General features: G+C 43.7%; 2 protein-coding genes across 4 annotated transcripts; both read right to left on the reverse strand.

The window, feature by feature from the left end:
- Positions 1 to 2,776: 2,776 nt before the first annotated feature.
- LOC124037103 (GTP-binding protein REM 2-like) lies at positions 2,777 to 13,266 on the reverse strand. Of its 2 annotated transcripts, none has more exons than XM_046351749.1 (6): positions 13,248 to 13,266; positions 12,755 to 12,808; positions 11,332 to 11,647; positions 11,025 to 11,098; positions 5,227 to 5,404; positions 2,777 to 3,188 (listed from the first exon to the last, which is right to left on the reverse strand). In XM_046351749.1, exons 2-6 carry the CDS (start codon positions 12,806 to 12,808, stop codon positions 2,896 to 2,898), a joined length of 915 nt encoding a protein of 304 aa, XP_046207705.1. In that variant the 5' UTR covers positions 13,248 to 13,266; the 3' UTR covers positions 2,777 to 2,895. The 2 variants fall into 2 exon arrangements, with proteins under 2 accessions (XP_046207705.1, XP_046207704.1); XM_046351748.1 differs by lacking the exon at positions 13,248 to 13,266 and adding an exon at positions 13,066 to 13,203.
- A 3,809-nt stretch (positions 13,267 to 17,075) lies between these two features.
- On the reverse strand, positions 17,076 to 25,343 carry LOC124037873 (transcription factor MafA-like). 2 transcript variants are annotated; one of them, XM_046353052.1, is made up of 5 exons: positions 25,117 to 25,343; positions 21,723 to 22,535; positions 21,275 to 21,559; positions 20,093 to 20,311; positions 17,076 to 18,892 (listed from the first exon to the last, which is right to left on the reverse strand). In XM_046353052.1, exons 2-5 carry the CDS (start codon positions 22,347 to 22,349, stop codon positions 18,746 to 18,748), a joined length of 1,278 nt encoding a protein of 425 aa, XP_046209008.1. In that variant the 5' UTR covers positions 22,350 to 22,535; positions 25,117 to 25,343; the 3' UTR covers positions 17,076 to 18,745. The 2 variants fall into 2 exon arrangements, with proteins under 2 accessions (XP_046209008.1, XP_046209007.1); XM_046353051.1 differs by having other exon boundaries at positions 21,723 to 22,542.
- Positions 25,344 to 26,358: the final 1,015 nt, after the last annotated feature.

The raw sequence follows: 26,358 nt of genomic DNA on the forward strand, positions 1-26,358 counted from the left end.
AAACAAAACAGTATGCTGGTTCAGTGTGATATCTGCCTATGTTCCAGGTATCCAGTAATGTAAAGAACTAAAGTAAAAATACTTTAAAGTACTACTTAAGTCATTTTTGGGTGTATCTGTACTTTACCTTACTATTCTTTTTTTTCTTTTTTTACAACATTTACTTTTACTTCACTACATTCCTAAAGAAAATAATGTACGTTTTATACTCTATACATTTTTCCTGACACCCAAAAGTAATCATTACATTTTGAATGCTTAGCGGGACAGGAAAATTATCCCATTCATGCACTTAACAAGAAAACATCCTTGGTCATTCCTACTGCCTCTGATTTGGCAGATTCACTAAACACAAATGCTTTGTTTGTAGATTATGTCTGAGTGTCGGAGCTTGCCCCTGGCTACCCTTAATAAACAACATTTTTTTTAATTTTTTTTAAATAATTGTACTTTTACTTTTGATACTTAAGTATATTTAAAACCAAATACTTTTAGACTTTTTTCTCAAGTAGTATTTTACTGGGTGACTTTAACTTTAACTGGAGTCATTTTCTATTAAGGTATCTTTACTTTTACTAAAGTATGACAATTGGGTACTTTTTCCACTATTGCCAGTATCCATTATCCCCCCCCACTGCTCCCAGCCAGGGGTTTGGATCCAGGGGAATGAGTTACAGTGAAAATATTATTTCATGCCACCATTTAAAGGGGGGGGGGGATTTTTTCCAATTCTGTTTCTCCCTGATTACAGCAGTGTTCTCCACTTCTCTTTGATGAGGTCCATGAAAATGATATGATGACCCATGATTATATACTCTGTTTCAATGCTTGCTCTTCAATAGCGTGGGTGTGAGTGGGAGTGAAAGGAGAGTGGAGTAAAGGGTGGTAGAGTGATGTTGTGGGATACTGATATCTGACAGAGTCCTCTTCTCAACAATAAACATAACCACATTCGGAAATCTCATTCACTCCCCTTGAAGTGTACCACAATTTTGTATGGGAAAATGTTGAACACAAATGTATATGGCACAAAGATTATAGGTCTCCTTGACAACAGTAACCTGGCAACGATAACTCTACATACAATAAATCCTGGCTGCATTCTCCATCCCCTCCCTCCTTATCTCTTATGCCCTCTCTATGTTCAGTCTCTCTCTGGCCCTTTCTCTACCCCTTCTCTGCATCCCCATGGATACAAGATTGTCTGTATACTCAAAAAAGCAAGTGAAGAGCTCACGAAAATAATAAAAACTATGTAATATCAGGGCTGCTACTCCGACTGCCCTATTGCACCTGTCCTGGAAACCTATGGGTAACTGCCAAAAGAAAGGAAACCCCAACAGAAAGTGTGATAAGGCGTTAATAGGGCATCAGAACAGCTTCAATGCAGCTGCAATGTGTCTTGGCATAGATTCTACAAGTGTCTGGAACTCTACTGGAGGGATTCTTACACAAGAAATTCCATAATTTGGTGTTTTGTTAATGGTGGTGGAAAATGCTCTCTGGCGTCGCTCCAGAATATCCAATAAGTGTTCAATGGGTTGAGATCTGGTGACAGACACACAAACACCCTTTAAAGCCCCACACTCATTTGAGGCCCCTCTTTCAAAGTCACTAAAATCTCCTTCTAGCTATGGTAGCCAAAATAATCTGCAACTGGAAATTTTTATACAAGACCCTAAGCATAATGGAATGTTAATCGCTTAATTAACTCAGGAACCATACGTGTGGAAGCAGCTGATTTCAATATACTTTGTACCCCTCAATTACTCAAGTGTTTCCTTTATTTAGGCAGTTACCTGTATCTCTACAATGCGAAGAGCATTCAGGGAAGTTTCTGCACTATAAAGTCTTTCAACTGTAACAGAACACACAGAGACAAATACATAGATAAAAGAGTCACCTTCCTTTCTCATGACTTCTATAACTATTTTATTTGATCCTCAATGAAATCACATGGGAATAGAGGTGGATAATCAATTCCGCCACTACAGTATGATGCTTTGTGTTGTATTTACAGGTGTTTAGCTAATGAATGGTTTTCTATCTATCACCTATGGTTCTCTAGTACAACATTTTTACACAAATAAACCCACATACATCCATCTCTTCTTTAATGCAATTCTCTCTTCCTGCTCTGCTCTGCTTTATGCATGTGTCATCCCCCACAACTGTGTCCTCTTCCCATCACTCACTTTTACACTCACACATTGACACTCACTTTTCTCGTCACCATAATTTACCTCTTCGAATCATCTCTATTTTGTGATTACTTACATCTTATTTCCCTTTTGCTCTCTTTCTAGCCACCCCTCTCTTTCTAGCCACCCCTCTCTTTCTAGCCACCACTCTCTCTTTCTGGCCACCCCTCTCTCTTTCTAGCCACCCCTCTCTCTTTCTGGCCACCACTCTCTCTTTCTAGCCACCCCTCTCTCTTTCTAGCCACCCCTCTCTCTTTCTAGCCACCCCTCTCTTTCTAGCCACCCTCTCTCTTTCTAGCCACCCCTCTCTCTTTCTAGCCACCCCTCTCTTTCTAGCCACCCCCTCCTCTAGCCACCCCTCTCTTTCTAGCCACCCCTCTCTCTTTCTAGCCACCCCTCTCTCTTTCTAGCCACCCCTCTCTTTCTAGCCACTTTCTAGCCACCCCTCTCTCTTTCTAGCCACCCCTCTCTTTCTAGCCACCCCTCTCTCTTTCTAGCCACCCCTCTCTCTTTCTAGCCACCCCTCTCTCTTTCTAGCCACCCCTCTCTCTTTCTAGCCACCCTCTCTCTTTCTAGCCACCCCTCTCTCTTTCTAGCCACCCCTCTCTCTTTCTAGCCACCCCTCTCTCTTTCTAGCCAACCCTCTCTCTTTCTAGCCAACCCTCTCTCTTTCTATCCCTTCCATCATCCCTGATCACAGGGCACCCAGGTCATGGCAGGACCGGGACTTTTGTCTAAAGAACTTGCCCCCCTCTCGTTCCCTCTCGCGGGGGTAGCGTGGGACCAGGCTAGTGAGGAAACGCTTGGCACGATGGGTGATGCTCTCCCGGCCGCCAGCCATGTCGTGCCCACAGGCCCCTGGAGGCACCGGGCTGAGGCCCCTGGCTAACCTCACAGCATACTCCAGGAGCTCTGCCGTGCGGTGATCCAGAGAAGCTGACATCTCTACATATAGACAGTCAAACAGAGAAGCGCTGGTGAGGGCCTCTGAGAGAAGAGAGAGAGAAAAAGTGAGACGATGATGACGATGATGAGGGAAAAAGAAAGACACCCATAAGCACAGTTGTCAGTGGTAAACACATTTTGGATGAGAACATTTTGGGTGGGTACACAGTGATGTGCTGGTGTCACAGGTTCATTCATATTAGTTACATGATAAAGCACCTCTTATTATGTCATTGTCCTGTGACTCAGCCCAGCTCCTCTCTGGTTGACATCAGATACACTACAATATCAATATCCCTGCCTCTGTGGATTTATTGTGTCATTGCAGACTAGTATTCCCAGGACAAATACACACACATCGAAAGCATTTCTTAAAAAGAAGTATATAGCACATATAGATGTCACGACTTCCGCCGAAGTCGGTCCCTCTCCTTATTCGGGCGGTGTTCGACGTCACCGGTCTTCTAGCCATCGCCGATCCACTTTTTATTTTCCATTTGTTTTGTTTTTGTTTTCTACACACCTGGTATCTATTTCCCAATTACATGTTCATTATTTAACCCTCTGTTTCCCACATGTTAGTGTGCGTGTTTATTGATTGTTCATGTCGGTACTTGTCGGCTGGTTATGTTTGCTGGGTTATGTATTTACACCCGTTATTTTCGAGTGACCGGTATTTCTCCGCACCTTGAGTATTGACTGTATACTGGTGCTGTTGTGGAATTAAATACCTTGTACACTCATTTCTGCTCTCCTGCGCCTGATTCACTGCACCAGTTACCCACCGCCTGACAATAAAATATAGAGTGCAAGACAGAGATCCCGGGAATGAGACGCCAGATGATGAAAGACGGTGAGAAGCAATTGCCCTAATTGGTCCTAATTAAAACTGTGTTTGTTATTAGAGTGGAAGAGAGAAAGAGAGGTATGGTAAATCTTGTTTTTTTTTCTCCTGAGGGAAATTTCAACCGATGCCTGTGAAAAGCAATTAATCAGAATGCCTTACTCTCTGCCTCAGGCCGACTCAGACAAAGGCTCTTGGCTCTGCGATTACATAACACTGAATCCAAAGACGTCTAGGTCTAAAGAGCTGCATTCTGGAGAAACACTTATCACACAGAGAAGGGTGGGGGTGAAATTGAGAAAGTTTGAAAGAACAAAAGTTTTGTGTTTTACAGGTTGAGGGAACCAAACAGCCGAGCTCAGGCTGGTCTTCTGAACACACCACACAGCCATATCCTCAGTTGATATGTACGTTTAGATGAATAGGGTGTGTGTTCTCAGTATCTCATGCACAGTTCTCAGCATGCACATCCCCTCCCCCATACTCCCACACTGCACTGCAGCTGAAACGCTGTGCCACTTTCCGTCTGTATTCCTGTAAATCTCCCCCCACAGCAGTACCCTGCAGAGATACAGTACAGAACTCAACCTGACAACACGCAGGGTGGAGATGGCAGGCAGGAATAAGGCAATGAGAGGAGAGAGCATCTATAGGGAGAAATAATCTTTAGGGAAAGGTATAGGGAGAGATAATCTTCAGGGAAAGGAATAGGTAGAGATAATCTATAGGGAAAGGTCAAATCAAATCAAAGTTTATTTTTCACGTGCGCCGAATACAACAGGTGTAGCATTTCACCTTACAGTGAAATGCTGACTTACAGGCTCTAACCAATAGTGTGAAAAAAAGGTATGTGTGTGTGTAGGTAAGTAAAGGTACAAAACAACAGTAAAAAGACATTTGAAAATAACAGTAGCAAGGCTATATACAGACACTGGTTAGTCAGGCTTATTGAGGCAGTATGTACATGTAGGTATGGTTAAAGTGACTATGCATATATGATGAACAGAGAGTAGCAATAGCATAAAAAGAGGGGTTAGCGGGTGGTGGGACACAATGCAGATAGCCCGGTTAGCCAATGTGCGGGAGCAAAGGGAAAGGTATAGGGAGAGATAATCTTTAGGGAAAGGTATCCGCTAGGACAGTGCAGGTTATACAAAGCATCTTAAGGTTGCAGAGACAATGGGGGACACCATTCTATCGCAGTCCTGTAACAAAGAGAGGGCCAAGCTGCCTCACCTTGAGTGCTGACCTCACGTGAACGGACCAGGTCGCTCTTGTTGCCCACGAGGATGATGGGAGTTTGCGGTTGCGTCTCCCTGAGGAGGAGGCGGAGTTGGGCGGTGCGGTGGAAACTCCGCCTGTCCGTCACAGAGAACACCAGGACACACACCTCACACTGGAGATCAGACAGGTCCTGAGAGAGAGATCACCACAATCATACCACTTTACCTTCCATTTTGTCATATGAATTTCAATAAGAATACACTCCTATTTACTGTATAAGAAAGGCCATACTTGTACTTGTATAGAACAACCAAATCTACACTATATATACAAAAGTATGTGGACACCCCTTCAAATGAGTGGATTTGGCTATTTCAGCCACACCTGTTGCTGACAGGTGTATAAAGTTGGGCACACAGCCACACCATCTCCCTAGACAAACGTTGGCAGAATGACCTTACTGAAGAGCTCAGTTACTTTCAACGTGGCACCGTCACAGGATGCCACCTTTCCAACAAGTCAGTTTGTCAAATTTCTGCCCTTCTATGAAGGATGAATTGGAAGGCTGACAGCGAACAAGGCCTAATTGCCCAGCATCAGTGCCTGACCTCACTAATGCTCTAGTGGCTGAAGTCCCCACAGCAATGTTCCAACATCTAGTGGAAATCCTTCCCAGAAGAGTGGAGGCTGTTACCGCAGCAAAGGGGGGACCAACTCCACATTAATACCCATAATTTTGAAATGATATGTTCGACAAGCAGGTGTCCACATACTTTTGGTCATGTAGTGTATATGTTATTCCTATGAATAAGAAAGTGGTTAACCCTGCTGCAAGGTTTTCAAAATTATAGGAACATTTGGCGACACATATTTTTATGTGTCTTAAAGTGTGCACATTTTTAGAGCCTTGTGAATGAGGGTCAGCAGCAACATTTCATTAGGGACAGTTCAAACTTTACTGAGGTGGTCCAAAATAGGGAAGGGTTGTCTTACTTTTTTTGTTGCTTTGGGGAGGGTTGTGTGTTTTTTTATTGGGCACAGAGGAGGGAGGTTTCCTTGGTTTACATTCGCTCTTTTGAAGGACTTACTATATAAATTCTTCCATTGTAGACAAATGTCGTCATCTGCTTGCATGCACCTCCCCTATATCAAGGTGTTTTGGTACTTCCCTTATGCACTACGCTTCAACGCATGCTAACTTTTACTACACCATAGGTCAATATCTTCTACCAGTCTAACTTCCTATCCTGCCCTCTATCCAGATCTGCAATAGGCTAACTAGCAACCTTACCACACATAAAATCTGCATACATTTTTTTTAACCTTAATTTAACTAGGCAAGTCAGTTAAGAGCAAATTCTTATTTTCAATGACAGCCTAGGAACAGTGGGTTAACTGCCTTGTTCAGGGCAGAACGACAGATTTTCACCTTGTCAGCTTGAGGATTCAATCTTGCAACCTTTCGGTTACTAATCCATTGCTCTAACCACTAGGCTACCTGCCGAATCCACAAAAACAAATAGGAGTAGCTGATAGGCAGCAGAGAGCCCAGCTGCAACATTACACATGAAAGAAAAGTTAAGCGAAGAACAGTGAAGAACACAGGGGCCCCACAGGGGTGTCAAAACCACAGGGGCCACACGGGGTGTGAAGAACACAGGGGACCCACAGGGGTGTGTGCTTAGTCCCCTCCTGTACTCCCTGTTCACCCACGACTATGTGACCAACACAACTCCAACACCATTATCAAGTTCACTGATGAAACGAAGCTGTTAGGCAACGATGAGTCAGCCTACAGGGAGATCAGTAACCTGGCAGTGTGGTGCCAGAGCTCAACATCAGCAAGACCAAGGAGCCGATTGTGGACTACAGGAAAGAGGGGGGGTGAGCATACCCCATCCACATCAACGGGGCAGCAGTGGAGCAAGTAGACAGCTTCAAGTTCCTCATTGTCCAAAGCACGAAAGACTTAAAATGGTACAAACACACACACAGTCATGAAGATGGTGCGACAGTGCCTCTTTCCCCCCAGGAGGTTGAAAAAGTTTGGCAAGGGCTCTCAAATCCTGAAAAGGTTATACAGCTGTACCATTGAGGGCATATTGACTGGCTGCATCACTGCTTGGTATGGCAATAGCACCGGCCTCAATCGCATGGCACTACAGAAGGTTGTGCGGACAGCTCAGTACATCACTGGGTCCGAGCTCCCTGCCATCCAGGACCTTTATATCAGGCGGTGTGAAAAGAAGGCCTGGAAAATCGTCAAAGACCCCAACCACACAAGCCATAGATTATTTTCTCTGCTGCTTCACAGCAAGAGGTAGCAGTGCATCAAGTCTGACACAAACAGGCTCATGAAAAGCTTCTATCCCCAAGCAATAAGACTGATAAAAAGCTAACAAAATAGCTACATGGACTGAGTTTACCTTATATCCTTATTTACCTTTTATTTCAATTTTGTCTCTATGCACACTCACAGGGCCCTAACACACACAAACAATTGCTCCATAATTTGCTAACTCACACATAATATGCACATACACCTGCATAACCACTCACATGCAAGCTGCTGCTATTCTGTTTATCCTGTTGCCTAGTCCGCTTACCCCTTATACATATCTACCTCCATCACTCCAGTATCCCTGCACATGTAAATATGGTATTGGATCTGACTTTTTAAATATTTCCTGTCTATAGTATGCTCACTTACTTTATTATGCAATTTATATTTCCTATTCTTATTTCTTGTGTGTGGTTTTTTTCCTAGTAATACATTGCTATTGATTATTGCATTGTTGGGTTTTGAGTTTGCAAGAAAGGCATTTCACTGTCGTTGTGTATGTGACATTAAAACTTTAAACTTGAAGACGAGACACGCAGCTCAACAAGCTCCACCATTGATCTTGTTTAGGGACAATACAATTATCCTACCTAGATTAGCCTACAACACCACAATGCAATGAATAATTGCATTATTGTTTTTAAGTGAGTACAAAATTCTAGTGATTCGCTGTCTGTTGCAGATCATCATTCTCCCAAGTCGTCCTATAATAATGTGGCCACATATGCTCCAGGCAGGCCTAGTTATTCAGGAAAGCTTAAAGCAGGCTCTGCCTCCTCTCCAATTCGAGTGGCTAGCCTGGCGCACCTAGAACCTAATGCTTCAATATAGCTTAAATATTTGTCATTTATCTTTTTAAATGTATTACCTTTTATATTTGGCATAAACACAACCAGTCAATGTTTAAATCGGATTAAGCTACTTCAAAAATATAATTCCAGCATCCTCAAAATGGCTTGACATTAACCAGGTTTCCATCCAACCTTTTAATGCCATTAAAATCATCTCACACTTTTGTCCATAATAATCTCATCATGTAGGCTATACCCACGCTGTATCTGAGAGCTCTTGGCTAAAGTGGGCACATTCACTATACCAAAACTTTTTTTTTGCAACAAAACCATCAGTAGGCACTAGAGTTGTAAACCCATTGAATGTCATGCACTAATTGGATGAAAACCTAGATATATACACCAGTGTCCGTCGGTGCCGTAAGATGAGGGAGGATGATAAAAAATGTTTATGACCATGGCCTTATTTATATTATAGCATACTGGAATGACTATCATTCATATTTCATTCACCCAGCTCAATGTAACATCATCAGGTTAAGGCTACTACACGATACTCAAATGTTCCCTGTACTCATCATGAGGTTGCTACAACCTAGCCTATGAATGAAAGTTAACAACGTAGGTGCACAGGTCGAGAGAATTATGAGTAATCAAGCTGTTAGACAGTGACACATTCAATACACATTCAGTACTTGCACACTCTTACCTACATCTAGCTGATCTAGGGTGTAATCATTAGTCCAACAGTTGCAAATGAGAGTTTCTACTGGACAAATTCAGTTGTTTATCCTTGTTTTGTTCCATTTGCTTCCGTTTAAGAATAATTTTTCAACAGAATTGGCGCAATAAATACACCTCTGATCACACTCAAAACATTCACAGTTCATTTTCATACCAGGCACATACAAACAGCTTGTTGTATATATAATTCCTTCTCGCATCTATCTATGCCCTCTCCTCCTCTCACCTTTTTCCTTCGCTTGTGGACTTCAGTGCCGAACACATCAGCTGTCTGTGACAAGGCGAAAAAACCTTTCCATGCCAAACCTTCATGTCATAACTGATACCTGCTATAAACCGCCTACATCGTTTTCACGCCATATTCAAAATAGGCATAGCTACTAGGAACTAGAACTAAACCCGCTACTAGAACTAAACCCGCTACAATCATGTAGTACAGTTTGGTCAGTTTAGCGGTTACACCGGCAGGCCCAGGTGGCTATAAATTAATAAATCCAAAAGCTTATGGAAGAGTTCCAGTGTTGGATAGACAAAGCCCTCTAGCTAACATAGCATTCCTCTCTGTTTGAGCTGGGTGTTTGAGTATGCTAAACTAGCTAGCTGCATTTGACACTAGCTAAGTAAGTTAAAGTGAAAGTGTAACAAAATCTACTACGAAGTATAGCTATCTTTCTCTTTCTATCTACTCCTTAACTTTAGAATAAATTAATTTGTTCAAAACTGTTAAACTATTGTCTTTCTCTCTCTTTGAGTCAACTTTCACATTTTATGCACTGCAGTGCTAGCTAGCTGTAGCTTATGCTTTCAATACTAGATTCATTCTCTGATCCTTTGATTGGGTGAACAACATGTCAGTTCATGCTGCAAGAGCTCTGATAGGTTGGAGGACATCCTCCAGAAGTTGTCATAATTCTATCTATGGAAGGGGGTGAGAACCATGAGCCTCCTAGGTTTTGTATTGAAGCAAATATACCCAGAGGAGGACATAAGCTAGCTCCTCTGATCGTAGTATAATGAAACAGGCAGGAAGAGTGCGCTTGTCCGTGGTGGTCGGCGAACCTTCAACCTTCTGGCCCATTGCCCTGACCGTGTGATTGTGTTTTTTCAAAAATTTCAAACAAATGATTGCATTTTGTTCTGGTAGTATGCAGTGAAAGTGTGCTGCCTGCAGCAGTCAAGACTTGAGAGTGGAGCCCTGTGCTCTTTCATTCTACGATTCCCCGCTGCCTAGAGACAAATTACCATATCACACCAACTGGGAACCAAGTCAATTACTGATGACACACGCACACGCACACTGGATGCCCTTCGAGTGAATCGTTCATAAGTCACTGAAAATTATTCAGGGACACTCAGTGAGCAAAGCTAAATTGGAATTCTAAAATCTGATTTGAAGATTCCAATCTTGAGACTGGACTGCATCAAAAGGCTAAAACATATTCTACTGAACATAATAGACTGGGCAGCATCACCAACAATATCTTGGTCTCTCACACAAGACAACCAGAGAACAACGTCAGTGATGCAATTAGATAAGCAGAATCGCAATAAAATAAATCTATATAAGGTCAACAAAAAGGAAAGACCCAAATTCACAAAATCTTGTTATTTCAGACTGGAGAGCTACTACAATACCCAACCCCTCAGCTGGGTCAGGAACAGCAGAAGGAGAATATGTCCCCAGTATTGTACATCTGCTCAGTGAGCAGCTCCCTCCCGTACACATCCATGAACACGTTTGAAGAATACCCAGGGCAATAGGGGTAAACCTCTGGAAAATAACATGATAAGAAGCTTCCAAGCCAGTCAATAGCAGAGTCCCACAGGGGAAACTCCCATATTAAGAGTTAGTCCATGAGGAAAGACAAAGGGTAAAGGAGTGGGAGAGAGAAGGTTGGGGTAGAGTGCGACCACATATGTGCTGTTAGGCTCACCTGCCTCCAGTTGTCGTAGATAAGGATGGTGCAGTCCTCGTCGTCCACGGTAACAGTGTGCACATAGCCCTCCCCTGAGGGAGAGAGAGACATATCAGGCAAGTCTCAGGTGGAGATGGTGGAAATAAGGTTTTCAGTTTTTTTTTTTTTTACAAGACATACAAAACGTTGGGGTGTTTTGCCAGGCACAATTAGTATCATAGGCAATTTTTTTGTAAAAACAGTGGTCAGTCTGAGGGAAAACTAGACGGTTCACAAGCAGATATATCTTTCATATATTTTTGTCAACATCCAAACACCAATGCACCTTCAGAATCCACAGATGCAGTTCGATCCAAATCCCCAGCCAAGGCGATAGCAAGGCATGACTTGCCCACCCCATTCTGACCCAGCAGGGCAATTCGAAAGGGCCCTTCAGAGGGGGGTCTCCCCTCTACCGCTGAGGTGATGGTCTCATCCTTTGCCAGGCTGAAACTGATTGGAGGAGGAGAAGGTCCAGCCAACCCTGATGTCCAATCACAATCATCATGAACTGCTTCTTCCCGTCTGAGCTGGTGTTTGATTGGCAGAGGGGTACTTCCTCTGCGTAAAGGCGGTGCACTGGACAGAGTCATACTATCACACTAAAAGAGAGACAAATAAATAAATATACACAATATTTAAGCAATAATTCCCAAGAGGGTGTGGTATATGGCCAATATACTGTACCACGGCTAAGGGCTATTCTTATGCACGATGCAAGGCTGAGTGCATTATTGCTATTATAAAATGGTTACCAACATACCAAGTTTTTTCTTGATTTACCCATGGCTTTCAGCCAATCAGCATTCAGGGCTCAAACCACCCAGTTTATAAATTCCCATAGAACATGGACCAACCAGGCTCTGACTGTGAGTCCACATTTCCATCAGAATTCCACACTCTGTAGCAGCTTACCATACACACATACAATTGTATAGATAGCAAGGATTGTGGTGTGGCTTGAATGTGCAATGCTACCGAGTGTACTACCACATCCTCAGCTGTCTCCAGGAAAACTTGAACCAATTTGACTGTAATAGACAGTGGGCTAGTCACTCTGTGCCTGACATGTCATCCCTTTTAGTGTGATCTGAAATAAAAAGCCCGAGGCACATGCATGACATTATCTCACCGTGTCTATCACCCTCATTATTGACATCTACACTGCTTCTGCCTCCCTCGATCCCCCTTTATATCTCTCCATCGCTCTCTCTAGCTTCATCTCTCGATTTATGTCTGTCTCTTTCTCTCTCTCTCTCTCACACACACACACACACACACACACACACACACACACACACACACACACACACACACACACACACACACACACACACACACACACACACACACACACACACACACACACACACACACACACACACACACACACACACACACACACACACACACACACACACACACACACACACACAAATAGACGCAGAGAACCTTTAAGAACTGAATGGCCTCCTGCCCATGAACAAGTTCATGTCAGTTACATTTGAAGCTCAAACAATAAACCAAATCAATTTGAGCCCTTCTGTTATGTCGTCAGCACTTCCCGCATCCTGTCACAACGCGTGCAAGCGATAGACGTTCTTGACAATGTCTTGTGAAGCAACCGTTAAGTAATGACATATTTGCATCCATATAAACTGTTAAAAAGGTGGCTGCCCAGCACATTCTCTTTCAACATCTTCGCCTACCTTCACCAGTGTTTCCTCGATACTGATACTGTCTTTGAGCGCATCTGTCGGCATCTGCAACTTGAAATACAACCAGTCAGAAATCGACTTTTAAGGAATCCCGAGTGTTTTCCCGCCCTCACACTCTTCTTACTCACGCGCTCTCTGCCTCAAGCCACACCAAAAACGGTTCTCTCTCTCTCTCTCTCTCATGCGCAATCACAAACACTACACGCACACAGACTCTGCTACATAGGCAACTGAAAACACTTTTCTCTCCCCCACAGTGTGCTCTCCTGTACAGTAAATTCGGTCCTCCTGCAGTGTCCTACCCAATTCTCGCTCTTCTGCATTTATGACTAAATTAAATGACGTGTAATTGTCGTTGTCAGCTTTTCATTTCCTAAGACAAAATGTGTTTAGGCTCTTGACCTACATCTGCGTCGACTACATTTTCCGTGTAGAGAAAAGTTCATGCGAAAGAAGAAGCTAATTTTACTCCGCTCTAAATTACCTTTTGGATGCTCCAGGATAGTTACAGTAATAGGTTTACATTTCGCCACTAGGGGGCAGCAGATTCGTTTTCTTTTCTCCAATAACTCTACCATGCATTGCCTTTTGTGTGCGTGCGTGCGTGTGTGCGTGTGTGTGTGCATCCGTTGCGGTCAGTGCCATTTAAGATTAGGGAGGACGATTTTTTTATGAGCATGGCCTTATTTCTATTATAGAATATTGGATGACGGTCATTCATATTCCATTCACCCAGCTCAATGTAACATCGATAGGTTTAGACTACTACATGATACTTGCATTTTCCCTATAGCCTAGCCCTCATGAGGTTGCTGCAACCTAGCCCACTAATGAACGTTTAGAATGCACACTACCATTCAAAACTTTGGGGTCAATTAGAAATGTTCTTGTTTTTGAAAATAACATGTTTTAAAAAATTGTCCATTAAAATAACATGAAATTGATCAGAAATACAGTGCAGACATTGTTAATGTTGTAAATGACTATTGTAGCTGGAAACTGAATATTTTTTAATGGAACATCTACATTGGCATCTAGAGGCCCATTATCAGTAACCATCACTCCTGTGTTCCAATGGTACATTGTGTTAGCTAATCCAGTTGTGCACCGGGGCCTCCCACTCCTCTTTCTATTATGGTTAGGGACAGTTTGTGCTGTTCTGTGAAGGAAGTAGTGCACAGCATTGTACGAGATCTTCAGTTTCTTGGAAATTCTCGCATGGAATAGCCTTCATTTCTAAGAACCAGAATAGACTGACGAGTTTCAGAGAAAGTTATTTGTTTCTGGACATTTTGAGCCTGTAATCGAACCCACAAATGCTGATGCTCCAGATACTCAACTAGTCTAAAGAAGGCCAGTTTTATTGCTTCTTTAAACAGCACAACAGTATTCAGCTGTGCTAACATAACTGAAAAACTTTTTTTAATGATCAATTAGCCTTTTAAAATGATAAACTTGGATTAGCTAACACAACATGCCATTGGAACACAGGTGTGACGGTTGCCGATAATGGGCCTCTAGACACCTATGTAGATATTCCATTAAAACATCTGCTATTTCCAGCTACAATAGTCATTTACAACATTAACAATGTCTACACTGTATTTCTGATCAATTTCATGTTATTTTAATGGACAATTTTTCTTACAAACCTAGCAGCGTTGCAGGTCTTGACACAAACCAGTGCGCCTGGCACCTACTACCATACCACTTTGAAAGGCAGTAACATCTTTTGTCTTGCCCATTCACCCTCTGAAGGGCACCCGTACACAATCCACATCTCAATTGTCTCAAGGCTTACAAATCCTTTGTTAACTTGACTCCTCCCCTTCATCTACACTGATTAAATTGGATTTAACAAGTAACATCAATAAGGGATCATAACCTGGATTCACCTGGTCAGTCTATGTCATGGAGAGAGCAGGTGTTCTTAATATTTTGTACACTGTGTATTTAGTATAGTTTTATCTAAAACTAATATATTTTTTAATGTTTCACTATTTTTATTTTTATGAAATTCACTGAGTAGGATGGTCCTCCCTCTCCTCCTCTGAGGAGCCTACACTGATGTGCATATTTAAGTCTTTGGGCATACAACCTACTACTACTGTACATGTGCTAATATTTGTGTGTGTTTCTGCAGTCACCTTATCCCTGAGGCTTGGCCTGATAACATCTCAATTCTAACATATTCTCTCTGTCTCTCTCTCTCTCTCTCTCTCTCTCTCTCTCTCTCTCTCTCTCTCTCTCTCTCTCTCTCTCTCTCTCTCTCTCTCTCTCTCTCTCTCTCTCTCTCTCTCTCTCTCTCTCTCTCTCTCTCTCTCTCTCTCTCTCTCTCTCTCTCTCAATCTATGTTTGTCTCTCTGTGTCCAGCTGTCTGTCTCTCTTTCTCTCTGTTTCTCTCCTCTCATATTATCTAAATCTCTAGCGTGCAGCGGCGAAATTAGTAATCTGGAAGCCCCAGGCAAATGCCAGTCTAATAAAGCCATGGCAACTGTCTGTTTTACAAACAGTGGGCCCACCACATGGATGGGCTTAAAATTCCATTGCGGACCGATATAGTAGGCTACACCCCGGTCTTTTTTTGTGTTTTACAAATGGTAGGCCTACCACATAGATGAGCATTCCTAAAATTCAATTTCAGGTAACACTATAGGCTATAGGCCTACTTCAGCAAGCATGCAATCTTTATTACATTTTTTTGCAGACTATGTTTAGTTGAGATTTTACTACTAAGATAACATGGAATTGTTTTAAGATGACCATACCAAGGATAATTTTGCTATGTAAGTTAAAAGTTTAGGACCGCTGTAGGTATAAAAGAATATATATAAAAACGATTTGATGAAACATTGAATTTGGCCTTATTGCTATTAGCCTATAGAAACGCATTGAATAACAGACTAATTCATGGAAAAATCAATAGTTAAAAATGTAATCAAAAGGAAGTATGTTTTGATGTGTCTGTCTTGTATCTGAGAGATATAAAACAGCACATTCGTTTTTCGGCCCAGTGACTTCAGGTCCTCTCGAGTGGTGCATCGCAGTGCTTGAGGCGTCACTACAGAACTGGGTTCAGCTGGCCGTGACTGGCCGTGACTGGGAGCACAAGGCGTGAGGCGGCGCACAATTGACGGTGCACAATTGGCCAAGGGTCATCTGGGTTAGGGGAGGGTTTGGCTGGCCGGGATTTCCTTGTCCTTGTTACTCTAGTGACTCCTTGTGGCGGGCTGGGTGCATGTAAGCTGACCTCGGTCGCCAGCTGGACATTGTTTCCTCTGACACGTTGGTGCGGCTGGCTTCTGGGATAAGCAACCAGTGTGTCAAGAAGCAGTGCGGCTTGGCAGGGTCGTGTTGTGGAGGACGCATGGTTCTTGATCTTGGCCTTCTTCCGAGTCAATAGGGGTTGCAGCGATGGGACAAGACAGTAACTACCGATTGGATGTCACGAAAAAAGGGGTAAAAAAAGCCATACCGTATATATCTCTAGCTTAAACAGACAGATTTTTAATTTTATTATTATTTCTCGAGTGGAGCTTGGGGGGGCCTCAAGCGGAGAAATTATTTTTGTATTATTTTGTATATTTTTATATTTTTTATTTATTTTTTATTCGTGGGATCTGGAGGCCCCTTGATGATGTCGGGCCTGAGGCAATTGCCTCTTCTCCTTAATGGTAAGTCCACCAGTGCTAGTGTCTGTTTCTCGTCTCTCTCTATCCCACTCTCTGCAAAGATCATTTTACAGAGGGGAAAAAAACACATTTACATTTTTCACCTTGAATATTTTCAAGCTGAGATTGTACGAATGTGAATTCATTTACGCATCACTGGAAACTGTGTGTATTTTAACATATGTGTTGTGTGCCTGCCTGAATGTGAGTGTGTGTGGCTGTGTGTAACTGTGAGTGGGGTGAGTGTTCATGTTACTCTGTGTACGTCCTCTCCACACAATGCTACAATGGACTCCGGCAGTGAGCAGTCAGGGCGCTATTATAGCCCTAATCCTGTCCCTATTATACAGGCCAGAGAGTGAGCGAGAGACACAGAGAGGGAGGCAGGGCCAAGGGTGAGGTCATCCCAAACAGAGCTCAACCAGGGTCACTGCCTCTCTATAGATGGACACAGAATGACAGAGACATAGAGGGAGAGGGAGATGGAAGAGCGGATGAAGTAAATAGAACAGGTCTACAGGAGATTGGAAAAGTGGGAGGGACAGAGAAGGGATCGAGGGAGGGATTACTAGGTGTTTAAAGCACAAGTGAAACGGAGACAAAGAGAGACATTCAGAGAAGCAGTGGAAAGGAAACATAGCTTCCAAGGATGGTAAAAATATTGTCTTTATTTCATAGGAAACCACACTACAACAGGAGCATAAGCCATGATGGCAATAATGATTGTAATCCAACTGTTGAAAATAATCAAAAAGATAATTGAAGTATTGATTTATCCTGCTTGGAAATAAAAGTACACACTAAGTTTGTAGATGAAATTGTAAACCAGTCAAATTAAAATAGTAAGAATTGGTACATAAATAAACAATGAATAAATACTGTGAATAAATAAGTGAATAAATAAAACAGATAAATCACTTAATTAACCTACACCTAGCCAAAACAAATAGCTCTAATGTCGCCATCCTGGTCAAATTTCACGGGATGTCTCTGAATGTCTGCATTGTCTTTCATTTCACCCCAGTCTTTGAGAATCCACAGTGTCCAGCTCTGTGGTGCTTGTTGCATTATGGTCGTCGCTCTCTTACAAAAGTGTTTTCAGCACACCCTAGATTGTAATATCAAAGTTGGAAGACAGTACACAGTCACACATATCATTTTGCACTCTGCCTTTTTTTTGTGGATTTTCTTTGTACAGACCAAATTGACCACAACAACTACATCAACCACAGTCTCTTGCTTCACGTCTTAGTGGGAAAGCTGATTGATTGTGGAGTTCCGACAGTACAAGTTGACAGAAGAGCTCTCTTGGGATGTCCATTCATCCTCTTGAAACAAAACACCAATCACAGATAGCACACCGCAATTATTCTTCATTGTCATAGTTTTGTTACTTTCAACAAGCAAAGTATGGATTCGTTTGCAACCTTTTTCTAAATGCATAACTTCTATACATGAGTGTATCTCCATATTCATTTAGCACAACCACAATAATACTCTCAGGAAAATGATCCCTGTACATTCTTTTTCTATGATTCTTCTTCTTTCAAATGTGATAGTTGAGTAACATGTCTTGGTGAGTTAAAACGTCTTGGTAGGCAACTGTGAAATAATAGCTGGTGAGTACAACTGCATGTCATGGACACTTGAAGATCATCCTACACCCCCACACATCCTGCACCACTGCACTGCTCAGACTTTTGGGTTTCCAATGAGCCCAGCGGACCTACACCATCACACTGTGTTGGGTGTTGTCAGTGTGTCGCCAGGGAATGGATTCAACCCATCCATTGTCTGGACATAAGTTCATCTTTTCATTTGTTCTGCTTGAAAGAAATATGCATAGATCAGTTGATAGGGGCGATGAATTATACAATGGAGCTTTTTATTGAAGACAAGCCCTTGGCTTCGCATTGGTCAGTCTGAGGATGACCTGTGTCCTTCAATGCCCTGATTTCACCAGCGCAGGACGCATCCTGAAAATGTCTCATTGGGTCTTTGTGCTACTATGAACGTCACAGTGATATCAGTTTTCACCATTAGTCCTGTTTATGAAGAAATATAGGGATCGATTCTAACCCTTAGTTAACAGTCCACCTGATTGCTCAGCGGGCTAATTTGACAGTCATATAGGACCTTGTCCTAACCCCACTACCCATCTGCCAACCTTCACACACGCAAACACACACCAAACCCTCCCTCCCTTCCTCCCCAAGTCTGATTACTCAGTGACAGCCTTATTTAGGCTGACCTCCTCTTTCACACACCGCTCACATCTCTCACTTTTTTGTCCTCCACCATGGGTATATCCTCAGAGGAAGTAATCAGGGGGTGGTGAGGGGGAGTTGTTGGCGCGGGTAGGTTGAGCCTTGTTTGTACTGATGAGCTTCTCATAGCGAGCCTTGTAGGCGTCCCTTTCTCTCAGCACCCGAGAGAGCTCACACTGTAGTTGTTCCAACTGAGGAAAGAGACAGACAGGAGAGAGACAGAGAGGAGAGAGGCAGAGAGGAGAGAGACAGATAGAAAAGAGACAGACAGGAGAGAGACAGACAGGAGAGAGACAGAGTGGAGGGAGACAGACAGGAGAGAGACAGACAGAAAAGAGACAGACAGGAGAGAGACAGAGAGGAGAGAGGCAGAGTGGAGGGAGACAGACAGGAGAGAGACAGACAGGAGAGAGACAGAGTGGAGGGAGACAGACAGGAGAGAGACAGACAGAAAAGAGACAGACAGGAGAGAGACAGAGAGGAGAGAGGCAGAGTGGAGGGAGACAGACAGGAGAGAGACAGACAGAAAAGAGACAGACAGGAGAGAGACAGACAGGAGAGAGACAGAGTGGAGGGAGACAGACAGGAGAGAGACAGACAGAAAAGAGACAGTCAGGAGAGAGACAGAGAGGAGAGAGGCAGAGAGGAGAGAGACAGATAGAAAAGAGACAGACAGGAGAGAGAAAGACAGGAGAGAGACAGAGTGGAGGGAGACAGACAGGAGAGAGACAGACAGAAAAGAGACAGACAGGAGAGAGACAGAGAGGAGAGAGGCAGAGAGGAGAGAGACAGATAGAAAAGAGACAGACAGGAGAGAGACAGAGTGGAGGGAGACAGACAGGAGAGAGACAGACAGAAAAGAGACAGACAGGAGAGAGACAGAGAGGAGAGAGGCAGAGCGGAGAGAGACAGATAGAAAAGAGACAGACAGGAGAGAGACAGACAGGAGAGAGACAGAGTGGAGGGAGACAGACAGGAGAGAGACAGAGAGGAGAGAGGCAGAGTGGAGGGAGACAGACAGGAGAGAGACAGACAGAAAAGAGACAGACAGGAGAGAGGCAGAGAGGAGAGTCAGACAGAAAAGAGACAGACAGCAGAGAGACAGACAGGAGTGAGACAGAAAGAGACAGACAGCAGAGAGGAGAGAGACAGACAGACAGACAGGAGTGAGACAGAGGGGAGAGAGACAGACAGGAGAGAGACAGAGAGGAGAGAGACAGACAGAAAAGAGACAGACAGGAGTGAGACAGAGGGGAGAGAGACAGACAGGAGAGAGACAGACAGGAGAGAGACAGACAGGAGAGAGACAGAGAGATTAGAGAGTTCTTAGAGCTATTATTTTGGAATTGTTGGCAATGGTGTGTTGTTGTTATTGTGTGTGTGTATCCTACCTGTTGTGTGAGGACGTGTTTCTCGGACTCCAGTGCGTGGCGGTGCTGCAAGCGTTTGTAGCGGCAGGACTGGGCGTAGCCTCGGTTCTTTAGCGTACGGCGTTTCTGCTTGAGACGCACCACCTCGTCCTTACTGACGCCACGCAGGTGTCTGTTCAGCTCCCGCACTGACAGGCTCACTAGCTGCTCGTCCGAGAAACGTTCATCCACCCCGCCACACTGCACACAGGAAGAGGTGGAGAGAGATGCTTACTTCAAAATGTTGACATGAATTTCAGTTGTGGAGAGGACTTAAACATGTTTGTCTGACTTACGTATAGTAGGAAATACGATGGAGCTGGTATGGTGGACTAGTTATAAATAGGCCTATACGTAATACTGATATTAGATTACAGTCTGCTCGTCTATTTAAGAATGATTCTGTGATTGTTTGTGTGTGTGTGTCTGAGTTGTGCATATGTGGTTGTGTGTGATGTAAGTGTGCCTAACTGTTTGTGTCAGGAGGCACATTTTGGCCGCACATGTCCATAATCTGTCAGGTAATCTGACTGAGTGTGAGTGACAGTAATCAGGATTATACACGGCAATAATAGCAGATATTATCATAAGCTCACCCTGTGCTTCACACACTGTACATAGAGATTCTCTCAGACACCTGGATGGGGAATGCAGCTATAGTACAGTACTGAACCATATACAGCAGCACTAGCAGCCCCACACACAGCACCCTTTACTCTTGCAAAGCCAGGGGAGACCCTGGAATAATTGATGTAGCCTAGTAAGTGTTAGCTTTAACACAGTCCATTTATCAACGTTGACGCATTACAAATACATGCATCTATTATTACATTTAATTCCATATTCTGCACTTGCGCCTGCAGGACAAGTAATGCATTTTTAAACATGTAAGGTCTTCAGCCAAACTCATTGTCATCTCAGCGTTGAGGCATGCTTTCAATACTTTTAGCAGGTACACGACATGCACCCATAATCATGTTCTAATGGTTTAATCCCAATCCCTTACAGCATGATCCCTCTATCACCTCTCCCTCGCCTCTCTCATATGCTCCAGCTCCCACCGGTGTTGTGCTATTGTTGCTAGCCTTCCCACAGTGACCCTTATCTCAGTTATTCTACCATCTTTTGTTGCATACTGTCACGCCCCCTGACCCCATCAATTACGTGGAGGTGATGATGATGGTGAAGATGATGGCCATGCATGGGGTGGTGAGGGTGGTGATGATGATGATGATGTGGGTGATGGTGATGAAGTCGGCCAGAGGGGCTCTGGGGTTGTGGGTAGGTTGCCGAGGAAGGGTTGGCGTTCGGGAGTGATTGGGGGCCAGAGGAGAGGTAGAGGAGTGGACGGTGGCACATATCTGTCCCCTTGGAGCAGGAGATGTCACCTCCACTGTCACTTCCTGAATCCCCGAGGTTACTGCTGGAACTCTGGGAAAGCACTGGAAACTGAGAGAGAGAAGAGATGTAGTGGAGGGTTGGAAAGAGGTTGAGAGAGAGAAATAGAAACACTGATTATAGTCTATACATGTTATTACGAACCCACTATCAGAAGAGAATAACAACATATTATTTACAGACATCCTTAGACAAGTTGGACAGTGTTACATACCTGCGAGCTAACAGCTGCAGCAGCTGAGTTCAGTAGAGCCTCCACTGCGTCCTCACAGCCCAGGAAGCTGCCAACCGGCCCCCTCTCTCTGTCTCCCCGCTCTGGCCCTCCTCCCAATGTCCCCAACAGGGATGCAGGCCCCCCCGGCTCCCCTCCAAACTGTTGCTGCAGTGCTGCCAGCCAGATCAGGTCTTCCAAAGAAGCAGGGTTAGGACCCTGGGCACCCCCATGGGAGGGGCTACCCTCCATATTCCCCTGAGAGCCCGAACTGATGCCAGAGGTGTAGCTGTTTGAGATGGACAGGGGAAAGGAGATGGAGGAGGAGGAGGAAGAAGAGAGGGAGGAGGAGGCTGAGGGAGGTGGGTGGGCATCGCTCAGCGTTGGAGAGGGGGGCAGGGAGTTGTATGGGCTGGAGCTGAGGCTGGAGTCCTGGGGAGGGTGGTTAGTGTAGGGGCCGGGGGAACTGGAGGGATCGAGGGGGAGGCCAGTCTTGGGGAGCGTACAGGAGGGAGGAAGAGGAGGACTGTCAGGCTTCACCTCAAACTTGAGGAGGTCAAAGTCATTGAGGTACTCCATGGCCAGTGGACTGGGGGGGAGGGAGGGCATGGGAAGAGAGGGAGACGACATGGCCACCGCTTTGGGAACAGACTGAGTTTGTCCGTGTGTCAGGGTTGTGTGTTAATCCACCTCTCTGTTTTAGTGCAGCAGCAGTCCATACACAACCACAGGCCTGATGCCTCCAGACTCTCAGACAGCCCTGGTGTCCAGTTATGGACTGACTGACGAATGTCCTCTGTGAAAAAATCAGTCTTCCTGTGTCCTTGTGAGAGAGAGAGAAAATGGCATAGATGATTGTCATCATAGTCATAGTCATCTCTATGTGTTAGGTAGACAGGAACTGAGGTCAAGATAACATCAATAGGACAGAGAAGAGGACAGGATGTGGCAAACAAACACAAGAACAACAATCTGGCCATAGACGGAAGAACAGAATTGAACACGTCATACTGCCAATGACCTCTTCACCAGACCTCTTTCTGTATGTCTTACAATTTGTCAGCAGGTACAAGTAATAAACCAGTTACAAAACAATTATACCAACTTTCCAGAAAGTAGAGAAATCAGAACTGTCACCCTGTGCACTCAATGAAGTGATTCTACAGCAGTATGTTAGGTAGTGCTGTTCTCCGGTGTGAGTATGTGTCCAATGGTCTGTTTGTATGTTGAAGTATTAAGCGAATAATGTCCCCCATAGAGACACACACACCCACACACACACTGGTCCATATCCATATCTACCTGTCCTACGTCTACCCACTGATAGCAATTATATTTTATAGAAATGTGTCTTACATTCTTGTCTTACTATATGCCAGTCATAGACATGCTGTTAAGCAGCAAAGACCAATGTCTGATATAGGCTTTATCAAACAATAGAGACTTTGTTTTTTTTGACACCATGTGTAACATCACATGACTGGAATGGTGTGGTAATGAAATAATTGACCATAGTCAAGTCCCACTAATCTTTTTCACTGAGTCTTGCTGTCCGTCATTTCAATGCTATCTGAATTTCGGGGACAAACCAGCAAACACAGTGCACTCTAAATCAGGGTTTCCTAAACTCGGTCCTGGGGCCACCCCTGGGTGCACGGTTAGTTTTTTTAGCCCTATCACTACACAGCAGATTCAAATGACCAACTCCTCATCAAGCTTTGATGATTTGAATCAGCTGTGTAGTTCTAGGGCAAAAACCAGAGCGTGCACACTGGGGGCAGGAGTGAGTTTGGGAAACCCTGCTCAAGATAATGTACTGCAATATAATAGAACTTCTACCTCATCTCACGGCTTCAGAATGTTCGTAATTGAAAGACACCTCATTCATTTCATAACCTAACAAGTCAAAGCATATTTAGATTTTTCAAAACACATTCACTAGCATTAGCATTCCCAATATCAAAGGAGATTTCCAAGCCCATGAAATGTCGGGCTCTTTTCAATCCGTATCGCTGAAGTTAAACATGACAGTACATGTTAATATAACATGAGGAGGGCGATGAAACAATGGAGGCTCCATTCATTTTCACTGGAGGGAAACGAAGTGGGCGGGGGGGACCATTGGGCGATGAGAGCATTGGCGAGGGAGCATGACCAGGGCGGAACCAAAGTTGGGGAAAGCTGAACTTTATGCAAATACTACGTGATGTCGCAGCGCTATTTGCCCAATCGAAGCTCACTAAAGCTTCCAGCCCTTTAGATTGGCTGTTTATAACTAGCAGTACCTAGTATGCTTGTTAGCTTGCTAGCACCCACATGATGAAAAAGTTTGCATGGGGAGGTAAAATACGAGTGCTAGTTAAGAAGGCCTGGTACAGCGTGATTTACATTTAAACGCTGTGTTCCTGTGTTAGCGGAGACCACATTCACAATAAACGCTGCATATGTCATTCACGGTAAACGCTGCATATATTGACTCAATCCGGAATTACCTTAAAATGTCTATCGAGCAATCTGTACCGCTTCAACGACACAGATTGAATAGTGTCCGATACATTCTTTTTTTTAAACGTTTCAAAGCAACGTTTGCGAATGAATGAAGCCCTGTAACTTTTCTCTGCTGTTTTATTCCTTAAGGGAAATTGAACTAAGAAACACTTTATACAGTGCAGATAACTTACCTGGATATTGTGTGAATAAATATGAATTACAGGACAACAAACAGTCTTACAGCAGGAGACCTCAAAGGCATTCTCCAACATTCACTGAACATGTCAAAAGATATTCAATTCAGACAGAGACGCTCCATCTTTCTGCATTCTTTTTCATGTTAGAACGTTTTGAAACTTCGACTGTTGGCTAACGACCACAAAACAAGTACATAGACAAACTGAAAAGCTGTCTGATCATGGACACGTGCCTATTTCTAAATACAGTGCTAAATGAGTACATTTGAAATAAGATTCAGGAACAACAACCAGAAAATGAATAGATTACACCATCACCCACTATTTCTACAACAAATAATCGGTAACAGCACTGATTATACTGATGATGAACATCGTCATCAATGTCAAATGAATACTGACAACTCATGTCAGACAGATGTTTCCACCGGTTCCACTCCAATGCTCAACACATGAATTGTACCCCCTGATGTCCCCAATGGACCGTGACAGAGAGAGAGCAAACTGTGATGGGGCGCCCCAGAGGCCTCAACCTGGCTTCGGCCCAGAGTAGAGGGAGAAAGAACCGACAGAAAGAAAGAGAGACATGGGGAAAGAGAGAGAAAAGAATAGAATAGAACTAGGGAGGGACAAAGCCCCGAGAGAGAGAGTGATGAGAGGGAATGAGAAAAGGATGTGTAGAGACAGACAGGTTGAAAACCAGTTCTTACCGTAGGTCATAGACTGGATGATAGGTTTGGAGGTCCTCTCACCATTTCCCCCACAACAGTGACTAAACTGAATGAGTGATTTACAGACACGCGTACACAGAGAGAGCGGAAAAAAAGAGAGAGAGAGGGTGTGTGCGCATGTGAGTGTATATGGTACTCTGTCACTGAGTATCACTGCCCCCTCTCTCTCCTCTCTGTTGCAAATCCTTCTCTCCCTCTCTTCGTCACGCTCCCCTGTTCTCTCTCACCCCTATATCCCTCTCTAAAGCCATGGCTCTCTGCAAGCATGGTTCAAATTTCTCTCTCTCTCTCTCTCTCTCTCTCTCTCTCTCTCTCTCTCTCTCTCTCTCTCTCTCTCTCTCTCTCTCTCTCTCTCTCTCTCTCTCTCTCTCTCTCTCTCTCTCTCTCTCTCTCTCTCTCACTCTCTCTCTCTCTCTCTCTGCAACATACACCTAGGCACCTACACCCATCCCCTAGCCAACTCTACATACACGCGCACGCACGCACGCACACACACACACACACACACACACACACACACACACACACACACACACACACACACACACACACACACACACACACACACACACACACACACACACACACACACACACACACACACACACACACACACACACACACACACACACACACGTTTCTTCTACTATCCTTGTGAGGACCAAACAATTTATTCATTTACTAAAAAAGTGACATGATTAACAATTCTCACAATGGTATTTCCCTTCATTTTCAATTTGCTAACACCAAGTAACTCTTTGGATTTAGACACACAAATAAACCCTTAAATGTATGACATGCTAAAAATGGTGTGATTATCTAATAATTTTATTTCATATAGATCTCTCCCCGATAAGAGTTTGCTACTGGAGAGAATGCTCAAGGTCCTTGTATATCTTTGTAACCAGTGATTTTGAAGGCATTAACACCAATGCAGAAAACTGAGGGACACACATTATACTAGTAAAATAAAACCATTTTAATAGCCTTCTTTGTTTTTATTAATCCATACAATATATTAAATACTGTTGTTCACTGTCTAGCATTTAAAATAATATATATTTATTTCTAAATAACAAAAACATGTCACAAGAACTCTACCCACCAATTTACTTACCCTAAGCACTCGAAACAATGCATAAACATACCGTTGTGCAGTATGAAGGACTTGTCATTAATCAAAAGTTCAATATCAACAAAAACATATATGACGTGTAGCTA

The sequence above is a fragment of the Oncorhynchus gorbuscha genome, linkage group LG06 (assembly GCF_021184085.1).
Source record: "Oncorhynchus gorbuscha isolate QuinsamMale2020 ecotype Even-year linkage group LG06, OgorEven_v1.0, whole genome shotgun sequence".
In the NCBI taxonomy this organism is placed as follows: Eukaryota; Metazoa; Chordata; class Actinopteri; order Salmoniformes; family Salmonidae; genus Oncorhynchus; species Oncorhynchus gorbuscha.

Bases quoted from the DNA above. Each gene is read 5' to 3' on its own strand.
- LOC124037103 (XM_046351748.1), bottom strand. From the start codon at position 13,086: ATGCAGAAGAGCGAGAATTGG. The intron at 11,099-11,331 runs GTGCATTGGTGT...TCTCTCCCTCAG, and splicing joins TGCATCTGTGGATTCTGAAG to GGGAGGGCTATGTGCACACT. The intron at 5,405-11,024 runs GTGAGCCTAACA...TCTCTCTCTCAG, and splicing joins TCTACGACAACTGGAGGCAG to GACCTGTCTGATCTCCAGTG.
- LOC124037873 (XM_046353052.1), bottom strand. From the start codon at position 22,349: ATGTCGTCTCCCTCTCTTCCCATGCCCTCCCTCCCCCCCAGTCCACTG. The intron at 20,312-21,274 runs GTAATTGATGGG...TCCTGTGTGCAG, and splicing joins ACCATCATCATCACCTCCAC to TGTGGCGGGGTGGATGAACG. The intron at 18,893-20,092 runs GTAGGATACACA...CTCTTTCCTCAG, and splicing joins AACACGTCCTCACACAACAG to TTGGAACAACTACAGTGTGA.